The sequence below is a fragment of the Artemia sp. Qi Xiang Cuo genome, chromosome 7, assembly GCF_049724085.1.
Source record: "Artemia sp. Qi Xiang Cuo chromosome 7, ASM4972408v1, whole genome shotgun sequence".
NCBI lineage: Eukaryota > Metazoa > Arthropoda > Branchiopoda > Anostraca > Artemiidae > Artemia > Artemia sp. Qi Xiang Cuo.
Genome location: NC_142800.1, coordinates 31,821,616 through 31,840,681, shown reverse-complemented (window position 1 = coordinate 31,840,681; position 19,066 = coordinate 31,821,616). Strand labels below are relative to the sequence as shown.

At 37.2% G+C, this 19,066-nt stretch overlaps 1 protein-coding gene across 1 annotated transcript in view; it reads right to left on the bottom strand.

The window, feature by feature from the left end:
• The window catches only part of LOC148950171 (pancreatic lipase-related protein 2-like), a 52,011-nt gene extending 33,261 nt beyond the window's left edge, over nt 1–18,750 (bottom strand). The window contains exons 1-3 of the mRNA XM_089091797.1: nt 18,744–18,750; nt 16,585–16,807; nt 1,425–1,573 (exon numbers count right to left, since the gene is read on the bottom strand). Of these exons, the coding sequence (XP_088947923.1) occupies nt 1,425–1,573; nt 16,585–16,807; nt 18,744–18,750 (379 nt within the window). The remainder of the gene's footprint in view (nt 1–1,424; nt 1,574–16,584; nt 16,808–18,743) is intronic.
• Nucleotides 18,751–19,066: the final 316 nt, after the last annotated feature.

The following is a 19,066-nucleotide window of genomic DNA, read 5'->3' as shown; positions in this document are numbered from 1 at the left end:
TTTTTTAAATAGTTTAAGTCAGATAACAAAAACTCCGGTGTTGACCCAACCCCCCAGGGCCTGGGGGACCAGCGTTGTAAGTTAGGTCCTGGGGGCGTATATGGTTCTTATGAAAGGGATGCTCGTATAAATTTCAGAGAGGGCTCACTTGATTGGAAATTAAAAGTTCTAGTTTACTTTCTCAGAGTCAAAAGAGGTCGGAGAGCAACTAGCCCTCCACGCCTTTTTCCCCTAGACTCATCCGATAAAAATTTTGAAGGGACCATTTTGTTAAAAATAGTTCAAACCCCAGATAGGACAAACATCAAGCATCAGATATTATAACTACGGGGTTGAAAAAACCCCCCAAAGCAGAGGGACAAGCGTTGTAAGTTATTTCCTGGGGGGATATATGGTTCTTATAGAAGAGATGCTCGTATAAACTTCAGATAGGGCTCATTTGATTGAAAATGGAAGCTCTAGTTAATTTAAGAGTCAAAAGGTATCGAAGAGCCATCAGCCCCCCCCCCCTCCTACGCTCTTTTTCCCCAAAACCTATCCGATAAAATTTTGAGACAGCCATTTTTTTTAAAAATAGTTCAAACATTAGATAATAAAGAAATCGAGGTTGACACAAACCCATTTTTTTTGCTTTCGTATTGATACTTTGATGCTAGTTTTGATACTTTGATGAACATCTTGATGTCGAAAAAAAAGTTTGATTTTGAAACAAAGAATTTTTAAAAACTTGAAACTTTTTGCAATAAAAAATGAACAATAATTAATTAAAAACGAACTTTCTAAAAAAGAGGTTATGAAAGAAAAGTAAAGGGCGTTTAAACTTGAGATCAGCGCATACAAATACATGTTAAAATCCAAAATCAAAACGACCAGAAATTACTATTTAAGAATAAATGAAACCCAACACGAACAAAAATTAAATAAACAATCATAGCAAAATAACATACAACGAGTAATAATGTAAATGAACAAATAAAACTGAAAGCGAGTAATGTTTAAATTGAATATGCAAATAAAGCTTAAAACAAACAAAAAAATTTTGCTATTGAGGTATAAATGAAACCCAAAAAGAACAAATTAAATTAACAATTAATGCAAACAAACATACAGTATATACTAATAGAAATAAATGAATAAGCCTTAAAACGAGTGAAACTTAAATTGAATACGCAAATCAAGCTTGAAACGAACAAAAATCACTACAAACAAGAATTTGGGTATCGCCTCCTTCTCTCACTGTAAAGTGCCATTGATTACTCTGATTTTCTTCAGTATTTTTTTTTTTATTAGATTAAACATAAAGCCATCCGAACCTTTTTTCATTTTATTTTTATTCTACTCAATATACTGTAATAAAGGAATAAGAAGGAAAAATGCAAAATCAGGATGTTATTTATATTCTGCCAATAACAAGAAGTGCTTACCTTTTCGCATTCTTACATATACTTCGTAATTAGGAAAAGAGTTGTAAGGATGAATAATTATTTTTGTGGGGCGTCTGTTGTTGAAACGAGATGTTCTCATTCTGTACACGTTTAATAATGTGAATCTTTCTGGCTTTAATTGGCTATCACTAAAAGCAATAATAAAGTGATAAAATATTGGAAAAATAATATGTTAGTTAAATCAACCTTCGATAATTATTTGCAAAATAACCAAAAATCACTGAACAGCGAAATTAGAATTATTTTCTCAAAGAGTTAAGTATGTGGTTCTGCTCTACTTGATTTCTAGCGCTAGATCTGAAAACTCAAGAAGAAATTGCCCATTGCCCTAGGTTCTTGCGTAATAGATTATGCCCTTCGTTTTTGCTGTTCCCCAAGCCAAACGGAACCTAGTACAAAACTAAATTAGTTTAGGTACATTAGCCCAAAAAATGAGGCCAGAAAAGGGTCATAAATATTTTTAATCAGCTAAAAGTTTAAACCAATACATCCTTGGGCCATAGATCCCTTATGCACAAGAAAAAATAGATGGAAAAATATAGCACCCCCAGGCTCCTGGGGCATGGGACCCTAGTTTGCAAAAAAAATAAACATTATAGATTAAGAGATCGGACCCCCTCACAAATGCTCTAAAAACTTTATTCTGATTGGCCAAGAGCTTAAATTCGAAACTCCCAACAAAATCCTATATTACGAAAGAAAAAACTACAAAACATATGAGTTCGCAAGAAAATTGGACCCAAAAAAGAGCAAACAAGCCCTTTTTACTGAACAGATTGAAATTTAAAACTATAAGCTCCTTCATTAAGTGGGACCTAAAATACCCTAAGAATTTAGTTCGGGGATATGGTCCCCTTCCATCGATGAGGCCCAAAAAAGGACCAAGAAAGGTTTTTCCGATCTGGTTGAAGTTTTCAAAGACCGTTACTCGGCCAAGGGGACCATAGGTCTTTGGAGGGGAGGGACAGTGTTAGAGGACCCAGAAATGGGACGAAAAACGTTTTGACATTGATCTGTTTGAAGTTTTGAACTGTAGGTCCTTTGGTCAAGAAGAATCTAGTGCAAAACAAAAATGTGCTGGGTAAATTTGGGCCCGCCAAAGCCAAATTTTTTTTTGAAAGTGAAACTTGAAACCCACTTCTTTTAATGTTTATCAAGTCTGACCATCAAAGTCAGCATATTTGTGAACCCCGGAAAAAAGGCCTTGACTAAAGAAAAACGCCAAATTTTGATCTTCCAAGAATGGTCATAGATGCAGAATTTAGAATTCAAAGTTACTCCCTTGTCTAGCAGTGGCGTCGTTGACGGGGCAGTGGCTCCCCAATAAGTTGGAGAAAATTAATAAGTAACTTTAAAACTGTTGCTGGCCTTAAGCTTCAACTTCGTTCTTTACTTTGAGCAGATAACTTTTTTTTAATTAATCCCTCCTCATTTTTAATATAAAAAAAGGCAAAAAAACAGGGGTCCATTAGATTTGCTAATATGTTCCACACTAGTATTTACAAAAATACACCGCCTTTAAACCTTATCATCAAGTAAATACGTGAACCTATTTAATGATAAAGTTGCACAAAAGTACTATACTTCTTGTTTCACCACGTTTGCTCAGGTCAAATTGTTTCCCCTGATAGATAAGGGTCTTTTACTTCCTAAAATCCATCAGTTCAATATAAGATTTTCTTGTCTTAAAACTTTTGAAAAACGGATATGAATACATCCCCTACGTCTGCAAATAAGACAGAAATGGAATCACTGAAAAACAAGAAGTTATTGAAAACAAGATTTTTTTTTTCATTGAAATAACATGAAAAGAAATCATAGAAAAAGAAAACAAAACTTAGTGCTTTTTATAATAATGTTCGTACTGTAGCTAGATAGGTCAAACCGGTTGTAGTTTAGTCATAAAAGTTAGTAGGGGGATGGATCAGCTCCGGAAATCATTTAATTGTTTTAATTTTTTTTTCCAATATTTAAATTAAAACTCCAATAGAAATCCAAATTCTCTTAATTTATTTTATTTATTTATTTATTTTCTACCCCGTCCCTACAAAAAAAGCAAGAAGACTGAGTACAATATAATACACAAAAAAAGAAAAGAGAAAAAACAAAACAATACTGATCAAATGCTTAAAACAAACACTGCCGCAGGAAGGACGACCACTCGTGCGGCAGCATTGCGTTGAAACTGTCAATCTGTTTTATAACGGCCTATATGGTTCTGTAACTTTATAATGAAGGCTAATATATGAGTTACGCGTCCGCAAAGGTAGTCTCAACCGATACTTTGCATAACGAAAGTAGTAGGACCAAATTTGCTTAATGTCTGATTTCTGAAGCATTCTGCAGAAAGGTGCAATATACAGAATATGCGGTAGCGAGGTTGCATTATACAACCTAGCTAAAATCATGCGAAGAAAACGGAGTTTGTTTGCCAAAATGTTTCTATATGACGCCGAAATACACTTTTGCAGGTGGCTAACTAAGAGCGAGCGGGTAGCTCGCACAGAAGTCCCGACAGGAAGGCCCAAATACGTTAACGAAGACACTGGCTCAACGGTAATATCACCAAGTCTAATAGATACATCAGTCGAATCTTTCCAATTAAAAAGAACAGTTTCACACTTAGCTGCATTGAAACTAAGACCAATTTGTTGGTATTCATTATTTAAAATTTTAAAATTCTCCTCGAGGCGCGCAATGGTCCGACAAGGAATAAACACATCATCAGCATAACAAACTAGGCTTAGATTCAAACCGCGTACTATGCATGAACATTCAATTTGTGATTGTGACTCTATTATTGCATTATTGAAAAACTCAGGTGAAACAATAAATTCTTCTCTCAATCCCTTATAAATCGGTAAGACAGCATAAATATCACTCATACCAGGAATACAAATACAGATCACGAATTTACCATATAAATCTTGATACGCTCCTATCACCGACGAGTTGACCCCCTCTTGCATGTCGAATACAAAATATATTCGTGGACGAGCGAATCAAATGCACGGTGCAAATCGTAGCTACCAAGAACTAGAGATTTACTAGCTGCATCAGCATCCAAGTGTATAGCACATAGAGCTAACAGGACATGACCGCAGCCTAGTCCCTTCTGAAAGCCAAATGGCCATCAAAGAACGTAGCATTTTGACCGAATTTCATCGCATGTTAGCAACTTAAATAACTTACAAAAAACATTCGACATAGTAATGGGTCTATGCGATCTGCAACGGTGGGGAGGTTACCTCGCTTTAACACGGGAATCAGTTTACCTTCGCAAAAGATTTTGGCACTATTCCAGAGGAGAATATCATTTGGTACAGTAAGCTCAGGTGGTCAATCAGAAGATCACTACTAAAATCAAGAGCAGCCCCGCAGATACCATCAGTATCTTTACTGAATGTCTTTTTCAACTTTATTATTGCAGAGATAACAATACTTCGTGTCACAGCAAAATCACTATTTGTATGGCATTGTAAACTGCAGTTAAGATTTTCAGCATTCTGCACTAAGATTGGAGTGGGGAGGTACAAATTCTCGGGGGTAATGGTCTTCCCAGAGATCTTCACCAGGAACAGAATCCGGCGTAGCATAAAGTTTGGGTCGCAAGGCATGTTTCCACAAGGCAGTAGGATTTTGGTTCACGCTTTCAGAGAAATTTGTTATGCAATCGCTCCTGTGCTTGTTTAGAGGTTTGGCAAATACACGGTTTACATGTTTCCGGAGACGGTTAACCCAGCCTGTTCGTGGTCTTTCACAATCAAGTCAGAACTGGAACCAAAACTTAGATTTCTGACACGCAGATTTCAGTTCGGAATTCCTGGACAAACCTTGAATTCGTAGTTCCACGCCTGATTTTTACTGTCGGCACAGCAGCTTTTATTCCGTATTTAATGGAATGGAAAATAAGAGCACAATAAATGTCCATAAGCACACGAGCATCGTCACGAGAAGTAATTACAGATTTTTATAAAAGAATGAAAGGGATCTTAATCTTGCGGATTGTAGGATTGTATCACAGATCGATTGGAAAGATGATGCGTCTGTCTTTTCCCACTCTTTTTTGACAAACCAGACTGGAATCCTGGCTGTTGGGGCAGCAGCAGAAATTTTTACGTTGACAGTTATCGGAAAATGGTCAGAAGCGTATGTTGAAGACAGGACTTTCACTTGGTTTTGGGACAGATTTCCTGATGCTAAAACGTCATCGATATTGGTATTGGCCCCAGTATGATGAAGATAAGTTGCATCACGATTTTTCATTACAACTTCTAGGTCACTGGCAAGCTGCAGGATAAGATTTGATCGACTTGAGGTCAAGCCACATAAGTCTAAATTAAAATCACCAATCAGGAGCTTTTCGGGCATAGCATTGCGGGTAACACATTTTGCAAGACGTTTGGCAGCGAGAGCAAAGCATGTTTCAGATTTTTTGGACTTGTAATCTCTCGGAAGGTAAGTGTTAGTAACGGTCAGATTCGCAATTTGCATATCGATATGATTGGCTGAGGTCTCCACGAAGACACTGGAGAATGTTTTGTGAACTAAGGTAGCAATCCCGCCAAAGGGTTTGCCGTGGCTTAGAAGACGTATGACTGGACAAAAAATAGCACGGGGGAATCAGGGAATTCAAGGAGCTTCTTATTGCACTCAATTAAGAAATGTTCTTGCAAACACAACACGTAATTCCTCAAGAATTCTTCAATTACAGGGCGCTTATTAAGAGCATTGCCATGTATATTTCAGGAAATGACGCTAATTTCCATGGTTAGGCTTCTCTGCAATCACTTTTTGGTTTTCACGGCATTTTACGTGATAGCAGGTGTGAGACGGTGAATCAAAGTTACACAACGCATCGGCTTTGTACAGGGGTTGTCCTTTGATGAAACGTGTTCAGAACTCGCGCATCGGCCACGGACAGCTTCATTTGTACATGAAACAGCTTATGCCCATTTTTATGGCACTTGTAATACTTGAGGGGCAAAAATGAAGTTTTTCACATTTAATCGTTCTATTCCAACCATTGGCGGGCTGTCGACGGTAAGTTTGAGGTCAGCTGCGGTTTCGAAAAAGTGTTTAAATGTCTGTGCAGTATCACAGCGTTTGACCTCAATTACGTCCATGAAGAGGGCCTTCAATTCCTCCTAAGTAACATCCTGGGGCACTTGCGTAACGATACCGATGTATGATGGGGCTTAACAAGTTCTTAACAAGCAGCTTAGTTTCATTTTTAAAACGCTTCAGTTCAACAACTTCATTACAGTCATTTTTGCACACTTGGTATAATAAACGCCTTGCGGGACTCGGGAGTATTTACTTCACGTAGAAAGTTTTTTATTACTACTGCAGCGTAGGATAACGGCTGGGGAGGGGGACGGAGGTTTTTGAAGTCTGGGTAAGTAGTTGACTGAATTTTTGCTGGCTTTGTGATTCTATAAATCCGTCTACCTTTCTGCACATCTTTTTGACACGGGTAATTACGACTGCACTGATTTCTTCTGCAGTTGTAGGAACTTTTTGTGGGTATACTATCACAAACTTTGGAAGCTTACATTTCTGATCTTTCACCGCCGAGACCATTGTACAACATAGTTCTTTAATGTTATCTTCAAATTTTACTTTAATACATGACAACCGCTCGTTAGCGCATGTGATTTCATGCAGGAAACTTTGGCCTGATTTATCCTTTCCTTGTCATAGAACTTAACTGCAGAATCAATTATTTGCGATAGCTTATTGCCATTATTCAGCGAACAGAAACGAAAGTTGAACAGCGGCGAATAAACAAATTTTTCGCTCATAGTTTATCCGAGGGATTAACAACTGGGCATTTTGAGAGACACCTGGAGGCATGAGGCACGGAGGCAAGCCGGAGACATGCCTCCGGAGGCATATTTCAAAGGGCGCAATATGTAAATATATACAGCTTGCCTGTTATTCGGTATCTGTCGAATATTTCAGCACCTTCAAAAGCGATCTTTTAAAACTTGGAAAAAATCATTTACGGGTTTATTTGGCAATGAAAAGAACCCACAAGACTGAAAAAAACTGATATGTACCTAAAGAAGAAGAACGGAGGACTGCCAGTTGTTGATATCCATGCAAAAACTAGGTAACCCTACGATGGCAATGATGGTGTCACTTTTTCCTATTACACAAGCAGCGTTGCCACCAGCTCAAAAATATAATTCCAATTTTTCTTTTAAAAAAAATCCCGAAATTTCAAAAAAAAAATCCAGGAACACGGTTTTTAAGTTATACAACATAGGGCTGCACGGTGATGAAGTAAAAAGCATGGTGCGAAATACAAAGTAGCGTGAAACGTGGTTTCTAGTTGTAACTAACTACTGATTATCTATATTCCTAGTATTATTTCGACGTGAAAACGTTCTGGTGGATTAGTAGGATTTACGACAAACATTTCAGGCCAAAACAATTCACCAAAGTTCCGAAAAAACATGTCTACGCATCCACGTTTCATCGTTATTTGAATTTCCCGCCGGAGAATTGACGTCACACTTCGCAGCCCTATTCAATGTGGCTTGGCCAGTGGTAAAAGTCTTCACGTCTTCACACGTCCCTTTCCGTTTTATCGTACCTGCTTTTCTGTTTAGTGGCTGTGCCAAGACGCACCCTTGGATCTCGGATTCTTAATTGTACTAAAAAAAATGAATCTGCTGCTTTGAGACGAAAGAATCCGAAAGAAACACAGATCCCTTTTTCATGAATGTACTTAGAGTCCAACTTTCTTGGTATTAAACCCAGGCCTTTGGGTATTTGAAGAAAAAACTGTAAAGCAACAGTCAGAAAAACTGTTACTACCGAGTTATTAGTAAAAAGCGCCAAGTAAAGCAACCAACTAGAAAAAATAACTAGTTTCTCAGATATTTATTGGTACGTTTCAGTAATCATCTCGATAATCACAGCTCAAATGACAACCCTAAGAAACTGGACAAATGAGCTTAAGTCTTCTACTGCTAAGTCTTCTAGTGAGCATAACAAGTTTTCCAATGGTATTCATCGCTTCCACTGTCCTAGATTTCGGAATGCATTCGAGACTCATAAAATTATATCAAGAACTCAAGCGAATGGGGGACGAGGGCCACACGCACTTGATCTGGAAGGACCAGCTCCACCGTAGGTGGCCTCCTCGTCCGTAGGAGACATGGTTCAAGATTCTGTTCAGTTCTGTGCTCTCATGCACGTCGGTATTAAGGTTATTTTTGGTTTTTTGTTGATGGGTTGGTTGTGTTTTGTTTTTTTTTGTTGATTAAGGTTAGTCGTAAAAAGGGCTGAAAAAAAAGAAAAAAAAGAAGGAAAAAAGTGCCACCGCAAGAATGTGTTTCTTGTGGACGGAGGACACCCAGTCTACGGGAGAGCAAATAGTTTTTTTTTGTGTTAAGAAAAGTTTTAAAGTTGTAAGAGTAAGCCTTTTAGAAGACCACCTTTAAAATTCAAATTTCGTATTAGTGAAAATTGAAGGATATGAATTTTAAGAAATTGAAGTAAAAATGCCACCGGAAAAGCGTCTCCTAGAGGGAGAAGGACACCTGGAACGGGGGGGAGCGATAGATATTTGGCAAGAAAAAAGTTAAATGGTAGTGTGCCTTCATGTCCACTAATACATTGACTGGTATATAATAGTTTTTTTTTTTTTTGAAGTTTAGGTGATATGATAATGTATAAAGTTGTAAGATTTATATGTTTTTTATTAAAATATCACCGAGTGGAGAGGAGGAGGGGAGGGAAAAAAAATAACAACTATCTCTGAAAAATGTTAAACAAAATTCCTTCTGTTGACACACAGAACATGGCGTTGGCGGTGGTTATGGTCTTGAGGTCAGTTTTGGGTTTAGGTGCCATTTTTAACATGATGATTGCGATGCTGACGAGAAATCAAAAAAGTGGAACCCTTTCTTCTGGATAAATGAATTCAGCTTTGTGAAGACGTCTGAGTAAAAGCCAAAGACAATGTTGGTGCCGATTTCCATAGAAACGGGTTCTGCTGAATACATGATATACAGGCTGGAGTCAAAGTAACCCTGGTCTACCAATGCGGCAGTTAATATGAGATCAGCATTCAGCCGTGAACGGCATCGCCATATTCTGTGTGTCAACAGAGTGGCATCTTAGCCCAGACAGGTAGCCAAACTGTATGACCTGCCCAACTAATACTCTCTTTCCCCTGCCAACCGGTCTGTAAACGCACCATTCACCGATATGCAATTCCAATTTCACACCGACCTTTGCATTGGTTTGTGGCGACTCACGTAGTCCTACTCGTCGGCCTTGGACCATCACCCATTTTAATCGGTCACTACTCAGATTCCCAGAGTTTTCTCTCAGAAGCCACAACAGCGTGGATTTTTTTTGTCTTGACAAGACAAAACCTAGAATTCTTCATGTTCGTCACAGGCTCACTAACCCAATTTTCCTCAATTGGTGTTTCACACAGTGAACAATCACTGGAAAATCTTCAAAGATGCCATCACTTTCCGAGCCCGATTCAGTGTCAGTCGCGGAAGCCTTTTCCTGCTTATCGGACAGAGTATTTTCCTCTGAGTTATCGTTTGAGTCACTGTCGTGAAATACAGAAAGACGAACATTCGGTACTTGGTCACCGAAAGCAGAAAGTACGTCGTCGGGTATCCAGGCTTTCATTATTCGCTGGCTTTCAATACGAGCTCACCCTAGCTCGAGCTTCATTTCGTCGTCCCCGGGCAAAGAAAAATCGGAACTGACAAACACAACACCAATGGATCTAACTCGCTTGGCCTTGGGCAAGGACAACTGTTCATTAGAATATTGAACTTCAAAATCCGTTATACTTTCATATCGACAAATTCGATGTAGAAGTTAGAGGAACGAAAAGTTTATTACAGTACTGTAAGTGCTGGTTTGAGACCGCATCTTCCTAAAAAAATCTTCACACGGTTGGCTATTCATGTCGGAGAGTTTGAAAAGACGTTCGAGCCCAAGCCGTTTGAATCGAAGAATGAGAAGCACTAGGGAATGCATATTTATCTCTAGGCAATGGTAAAGGTTTGTGGTAATAAAATTCTCGTTCAAAGCATAATGTCCACTTTTTAGGACCCACGATCTCCAATGTAGAACGCAGTAAACAACACGACCAAGTAAAGATAACCTCTCAAGAAGAGAAAGTTTGCCGTCGTAAAAACGCGCCGTACGCTTTCCATAAGCCAAAGATAAAACTGTGTTCCTTCACTTCCAGGAACAAGCTGTTAAGGTGTAACGGAGGCACAGCCGGGGGCACGAAGGAGGGGACACCTGCAACGGTCAGTTATTAGCCCCTCGAGTTTATCTGTAGTTCATAAGGCAAACACGCTATCAAATAGCATTTAACAGGTAGCAGGTAAAAATAAGCCGGAGACAGTCCAATTTCGTTATGAAATAAATGTTCTTTTACTTCAATGAGATTAGATTGCAAAACTTACTAATTTGGTAATGTTTGTAAAATATCCCTTTTTAGACGGGTGTGATCGCTCTGAACTCTTGACTGAAACGTAATTCTAAGGTAAACGTAATTGTAACTGAAACGACTAGCAAGCGCTGATAATGTCCTATTCCTTGCGTTTTGGATTCAATAAATGTAGAACTACCCCTATGTACAATATCATGCTGACTTCTCGCTATTTTTGCTTTTCTAAATATTTCTTTTAGTGAGATCCCCCAAAAATAACATAAATGTGTGGAGGATTTTTACTGTTGTTAGTTGTATTCCACGCAGCAACAGGGCCACTTGTGTGACATTTATCTCTGCATCAGCATATTGTCTGCTGCAAGTAGGATAAAGTAAATCCAAACAATATGTGTATATTTTACTCACAAATTAGAAATTTTATGCTCACAAATAAGGGGTACCAACCCGTACTCTTTATCTATTGTTATCAGTTTTAATATGTAGCACTAGGAGACTGAGCTTTGCTTGGTGAAGGAAAATTTTGAGAAAAATATTCAGGGCCCCCACCCTCCTCTGGAAATATATACCTCCCATACCCTGATTTACACAAAAACAAAAACTTTTGTTTAATTTCTCTAGATTTCTTTTTTTAAATAAAGCCATCCGATTGGCATACCTGGTAAGTTTTAATTAATGTAAGGTTTCTACCACAACGTTGCCAAGAATCGTTAAGATTTTCTGAATATTCTTAATCAAACAATTCTCAACAAATAAGTTGCTTATTCACACATCTTTTTCGAATAATCTAAAAAAAAAGTACCGTCGCTATTTCAAATGTAAGGGAAATTTTCAGGGGGATTCTCCATAGAGGAGATTTTCTCCAGGGGTGGATGGAAATTTATCCGCCAATTTTTTTTCATTAGACAACGCCCTTTTTTGTTCTTTTTTATTTATAAAAAAGACAACCCAAAGTGCATTCTTTGGGTTCCATGTATCTTATAAAGTCAAATTTATAAACAGCAATTAAATTGAAAATTTAGTTCATAAATGAGCCCATAATAAGCTCTTTATGATGTCCATGTGTCCGGCTCGCCTTTCCATTTACCAATTTTGCCCAAATTCAACTTTTAGTGCACCATGTGGCACTTTATGACGACCTTACCGAGTCTAGGCATGAAAAAAGCACTGAAAAAAATGATTTATCTTTTTAGTCCTTAAACAGCTCTCTATGATGTTTCAGTGCCTCAATAGCAACAAAAAAAATCAGAGGACATATCACTGCTATCAGTGTAAAAAAAAAAAGTAATACTTTCTTTTCTCTTAATGAGTATCGTGTATCGTGCAATTTTCCTGTACAAGGTTTCAACAATAATAATATAAAGGGTGTATTTTTTGATTTTTTAAGATGTTGTTTTCAAATCATATGCATCTGAATGACGCGATTTACGGACATTTTGTTTATTATGATGGGTGCAGGAGTTGAAGGAAGTGGAAGGGAGTTATGCACTTTAATATTAACGGTAAAGTTGGCAAAAAATCCAAGCTTATTAAACTCACCATAACCCACCCGAAGTGTTCACAGTACACTACTGTCGTCTGCACCAACTCATTGCTGACAGCCCTAGTAAAAGCTGTGTCTACTGCCTAATTTATGTTTTTTGATACGTTTGCATTGCTTGTTTACGAAGATAGCGAGTGCTGTGTAAAGACACCAGATGGCCAAACCCGTTTCTTTCGCATTATGTCAGGATTTAATCAAGGTTGCGTCTTGTCACCGCTACTTTTCGTAATTGTCATTGATTACATACTGCGAAGTACAAGCACAGACGGAATCCAGCTGAATCCAGAAACACGCCTCAGTGAAGTAGACTTCGCTGACGACATCGCCGTCCTAGAATCATGCAAGCAAAAACTCAAAGAACTCCTTGACAAAGTGAGGGAGAGAGGCGGCCATGTCGGCCTAAAAATAAATAATGAGAAAACAAAATGCATGGCTACCACAGATTCACCCCTGAGCATCACTTGCGGAGACCAACACATAGAACAAGTCGTCCATTTCAAACACTTGGGAAGCATAATAGGAAATACCGGATCGACCACAAAAGAAGTGCTCACAAGAATCGGCCAAGCCAATGGGGCCTTCAATAGATTACGGAAAGTATGGGGGTCCCAAAGCTTCTCTATACGGCTAAAGTTACGACTCTTCAATAGCAATGTTATGCCAGTGCTTCTTTACGCTGCCGAAACCTGGCACCTGAACCAGGAACAAGAGCGAAGAATAATTGCTTTCGAAAACACATGTCTCAGAAGAATTCTCAACATCCGTTGGCAGCAGAGAATAACAAACCAATCCATCCGTGACAAGACTGGCCAGCTTCTTGTGACACATACCATAAGAGTCCGCCGATGGAGATACCTTGGCCATGTACTACGTATGGACAATCTCTGACTACCAAATGCAGCGCTCCATTGGCAGCCATCAGGTCCACGCCGCAGGGGCAGACCCGGAAACACCCTGCGTCGAAAGTACCAGACAGATCTCCGTAACCTGCACACATGAATCCAACCTCAGTGGGAGGACATAATTGCAGCAGCAAACCGGCGGGAAGATTGGCGGCTCTTTCTTGATGCCCTGTGTGCCTCTGGAGGCACAGGCGGATCTAAGGTAAGGTATTGATTTGTGACGTCAGAAAACAGGCCTAACATGCTTTTAAGACCCTCTTAGTCTACCACTCACAAAAATGACTTGAATGCCAATGAGAATCAAAACCCAAAAAATGGCTGAGGAGACTCGGACAAATATCAGGAAAGTCTAAAACCCCTTAAAAAAACATAAAGTGAACAAAAATGTTCTCATGGAGGAATGTCTTTGACAGCATAGAATTTGCAGGAGCTAATAACAAGCAACTAAAGGCTCTAAGAAAGGACACCTGGGCCCACCTAGCAAGTGTCTTGAAGGAAGAAAGTGTCTTGAAGTGTGTTGAAGGAATGTCACTCTCCCAATTGTTCAAGGGCCACCCTGATTCGCATGCCTGAAGTGGACATAATTGACCCAGAAGTTATTATTCCTGAAAGAACCTTAAAATATTAACCCCTACATGACAGATAGGTTGGTACCTTAGATCCTAAGTATTCACTCAAAAAAGCTGTGGATGGTTTCCGACCATTTAAAACCCCGGTACTGGAGGAATTTATCCAATCATACTAAAAAACTATATGGTAAATATACAATCCCATTACACTGAGATTGCCAATAGGAACCATACTGTAGGCTATATTCAAAGGTATTTCTGGGTATCCTCTCTTTCCAATTCGTCTTTTTGTCAATATTAATTTAAAAATAAACTTCTTCCCCTAAATAAGTTTTTCAAAAAAAAGTAAAGAACTCCATTAAACCAAAAATGAACAAAAAAAGAATCAAATTATCTACCAAGCCTACAACTACGACAAATCAATATGAGTAAATAAACGAAACCCAAAACAAACAGAAATTGAAATAAATAGCAGAGTCAAACTCAAAACGAGCAGAAATTAATATGAGTAGGGTTCTAAGCCCCATGCTTTCTAAAAGCCAGAATATAATTTGTACTTTACTGAAAAAATTCAAATGAGTTTACTGAAAAAAAAAATATGCATTGGCAGTTTTATGTAAATATGCTGATATTTATTCCTTAAAATCTTAATTAATTTTTGATTTCTTAAAGCTATAAAAGTGAAAACATTTGAAAGAAAATTTTTCAGTAAAGTATAAATTATATTATATTATTTAAATAAAAAAAAGTTTCATTTTCATGAGACTTCATGCTTTATCTTACTTAAACTCTTAGTCCTTTCACTACCACAGTGAAGTGGCAGATCCAGGGGGGCGAGGGAGCTCCCCCCCCTAACGTAGTCTAAAGTAGTGTAATTTACCTAATTGACGCACGTTTGCGTTAATTAAACTTGTCCCAAACGCAAGTTTATCGGATCGATCTATTTTGCCCCCCCCCTAAAAAATCTTGGATCCTGCTACAGTGAATGCGATACTTTTCTTTTGTGTGTGTGTATGTGTGAGAGAGAGAGAGAGAGAGAGAGAGAGAAGAAAGATATTAAAAAAGCGACAAAAACTTCTACCATAAATATCGACCCGTTCAGTGATTAAAAAAACATGTATATTTTTATGCGGGGCACCACATGTCAACTTTTTGCCTCAAATCACACACACCAAAGGTCATGTTATGTTTTTTTCTATCTGAAAAAGGTTTAAAATGCCAACCTTTCTGTTACAAAGCTGGCAGGAAAGGGTGAAGAGATGGAACAAGGGCCACATGCCCATTTCTCGATTTAAATCCATATATATTGAAAATCATGGCGTATTATTTATTGAATCTAAGTATAATACACCTATTTTCTACACAAATCTTCGGTTGATGGTTGGGGGATGTTAGAGGGACCACTGGGCCTCTTTTGTTTCACTGTTATATATATAATAAATTCTACAGAGGCCATATATAGTAAAGGCCAAAAGAGGCCAACAAAATGGTTTATAGAGGCCATGAGTCCTTATTGACTCTGCATTCATACAGATTTAAAATTGGCCCACGATTTTTATTCAAACTAAGAACTGGACGGGAACAAAGTGAACGGAGACATGTCTGGCACCATCATTGGAGGTGGAGTTGCATTCTCAGAAAATTAACCATCAAGTTTGGAAATACCATAAAACAAAGAATCTAATAATACTACTTTTATTATATTAGCATGTTTCTTTTAGACGTGGTCAAACACAGCAAATCTACAGAATGTGAGTGAGTTGAATGTGAATTACGTTGCATGGGGTTAGGGCATGCGAGGGTTGAGTTGCATGGGATTGAAGTGGACGGAGGAGGGAATATAATAGGGATTAAATTGTATAATGTTGAGTTAAAAGAGGGGTGAGTTTGATAGTGATTGAGACCAATGGTGATTGACTTAAATAGGGGTTGAGTTAAACGACGGTTGAGTTAAACTGAGTTTTTAATTGGATGTGGGTTGAGTTGAACGAAGGTTGAGTTAAATATGTTTGATTAAACGATGTTGAGTTAAACAGGTATTGAGTTACAAGTATACCGTAAAAACCACAGAGACTAGACCCTTACCAGTTTCTTGTAATAAACAATAATTGGTGATATAGAAAAAAAAACAGGACAAAACCAATGGCTGCTTCTACAATATAATCATCATAAGAATCATAAATGGTGGAGATTTGGCTCTTTACTAAGCTAACACTATTAATTTTATCAGTACATAGTTGGTAAATTGTTTTTACAGGAATGAAAGTAGAGGTTGTACCCACCATGAGCTTTCCATTGATGCTTTTAAATAAACATTCTTTTTTAGGTTCCCTAGAAATCTTCCAAGTAAGTTCTAACCACTTCTATATCTAATTACAATGTGAAACATCTAGTTACAATGTGCAGCAATTTCATAAACTATTTTCTTGTACTGCAAGAATTACTCTATTCATACTTTAATCCAAATGATAAAATAAATACTGCAATCCATATTTATAAAAAAGTAAACTTTATATTGTAGGGCCACAAAATATTTTCAAAGCCACAAAATATTTTGCGTTTAGACAATTAACCGCAACATATTACCGCTTTCACGTTAGTAAAAAACTTAACAAATTAAGTTTTGGCTAAAATATATACAAAAAAAAACAACTAAAAAACACTAAAAAAGAAAAGTACTCACGGTGTATAAAGTTCAAATTTGACCGATGAAAGAGTAACAGTGGGAAATTCCGCATATCTAGTAGTTAAATCACCAAAAAAGTATTTTGATTTATAACCCTCAGTGTTAAGAACACCAAATGGCCATAAATTATCATTTGTTGAATAAGTGCCATCTTCTTTTGTCTTAGCTCTGTGGAAAAAGTCCGTGTATGAAGATGAAATATCGCGAGCCCACCACGCTCCTATTGAATGGAAGGAAAAAAATTTAGTACATTTAATTGGTAGTAATTATAATATACATAAAATAAGATAAATTTTGAATTTTGAATTTTGAATTTTAGACAAGAACAAATAAAAATTGGACATAGCTTTCTGATTAAGGAGCTATGTTTGTACACTATAAATTAATACCATGAATTAGACATTTTAGAAAGCTTAAATAACTATCGCTTGGAATAAAGTGCGAGATGAAAAAAAATTTTTTTTTAAGATCGATCACAAAAAAAAATTAGGAGCTGCTTGTGAATAGTCTTGTGTCTTGTAAACTTTTGACTATTTCTAGTGATTTAAAATTTGACTTAGAACCAATCAGATGGAATTTAAATTGTCGTTCTTTTCATGGGCTGAAATGTCACACAGGAACACAGGAGAAGTTATTAGGTCTAAAAAGGTGTATAATTTAGTTTCTTTTTTACCAAAGGGATAATATAGTTTGGTTAGAGAATTACTTTCCAGATCTAAACCAATGGAATTAAAGCTACACTTTTACCATGGAATTAATGTAAAGGCATCTTCTTTTACTTTTCTTGCTCGTTACTTTCTGAGCTGGATTTTCCAGCATTCAATGTCCTTGTATCGTTTTATCTATTTTACTATTATAAATCAGTTTACCCCCCCCCCCCACGGAAAAAACACCCAAGTAAAATACCTTCCGCGTAAAATACTCCCCCCCACGGAAAATACCTCCCAAGGTAAATACCGCCCCCGGTAATTACCCCCCCCCTCGGAGTATAAAGAAAAAAAGAAAATGATGGGGTCTAATATGAAAAAAAATATAAAAAAAATTATAAAAAAGAGCGTCAGAGGCAGCGCAATAGCGCTACCTAAGTAATGAACGATGTTGGCACAATGTATTATTTATTTATTTTTTTGGTTCTAGACCACGGCACTTCGTATTGAAGGAATTGTTGTAGAGACTTCAAAATGGGTTCATTCGATTGGAAATTGGGAGGGCTACAGCACTTTTTAATAGTCGAAAGTTATTGGAGGGCAAATAGCTCCCCCATGCCCATCATTTCTCCAAGCACCTCCAGCCAATTTATACTTCCTATGGGAGTCATTGGATTGGTAATAAGAAGTTCTAGTGCCTGTTTTAAGAGAAAAATTGATCAGAGTGCTCCCCTCATGTCGTGTTTTCCAAAAATGCATCTGATATAAATTTTTAGACACTCCTTTTATTCAAAATAGTTCAAAGATCATATAACAAGGCTTTTGGGGTTAATATAAACCACCAGAGCTTGGGGGCAAGGGTTGTAAGCTATGGTTCTGGGGCGTTTAAGGTTTTTATGACATAACATAAAGAAAGAAAACGAGCAAAAATGGGTTTTTTTAAAGGATAAGTGAAAATACTGACAAAACACAACAAAGCGAATAATTCGAGTGGACAAACGCCTCTCTTCGTCTGCGCAAAACAAAAAAAATATATTCAATGAGACTGCCGAAGAAAAAGCCAACAAAATAAAACGTGGAAAGTCAATGTGAAAAAAAAGAAGAAAAAAGACCAATGAAAAAAATAAAAAATGAACAAAACTCAATTAAAACCAAATATCTAACAACCATAAAAGTGAGTCATTCGCCAATATCCCTGATTTGCAAAAAATTCAAAAATGTGCACCACCATTGACGGATGCTAGCGAATAACTGAAAAATAAAAGAAAAACATTCATTCAATAAAAAAAACGATCCAGCAATTGAATGAGTTAGAGAACTATGTCATATTATTTCTGATTTTAATAATGACATTCCCTACAGAAACTCTTTGAGACCTAAGTCTGTTGATGTATGTAAGTTGATGTGTCTGATTATGTTAGGCCTATTGGGAAAGTGGTACAAGGTTTATATCAGGGACTCTCTCTTTTGAGATGAGTATCGACTTCTCTTTTGAGAAAACCGAAATACGACTCATTTATACTTAAATCACCTGAATCCTTGTTCGAAGCTAGACCTAAATGTTGGTATTTATAAATTTCAACAACTTCTATGTTGAAATTTACACACACGTAGTGACTGTTACTTAAATTTAAAAAAACAAAGTTTTTCCGAGGGAAGTAAAAAGCGAAGTTGAAACTTAAAAAGAACAAAAATTACTACTTCATAGCCAAACTAACATATATCAATAAAAATAATGCAAATAAATCAACTGTATATCCGTATGTGTTTGGGGTTACTGAAAACTAACGCTTTACTGAAAATACAAAACAATATATGAGTTTTGGTACGGT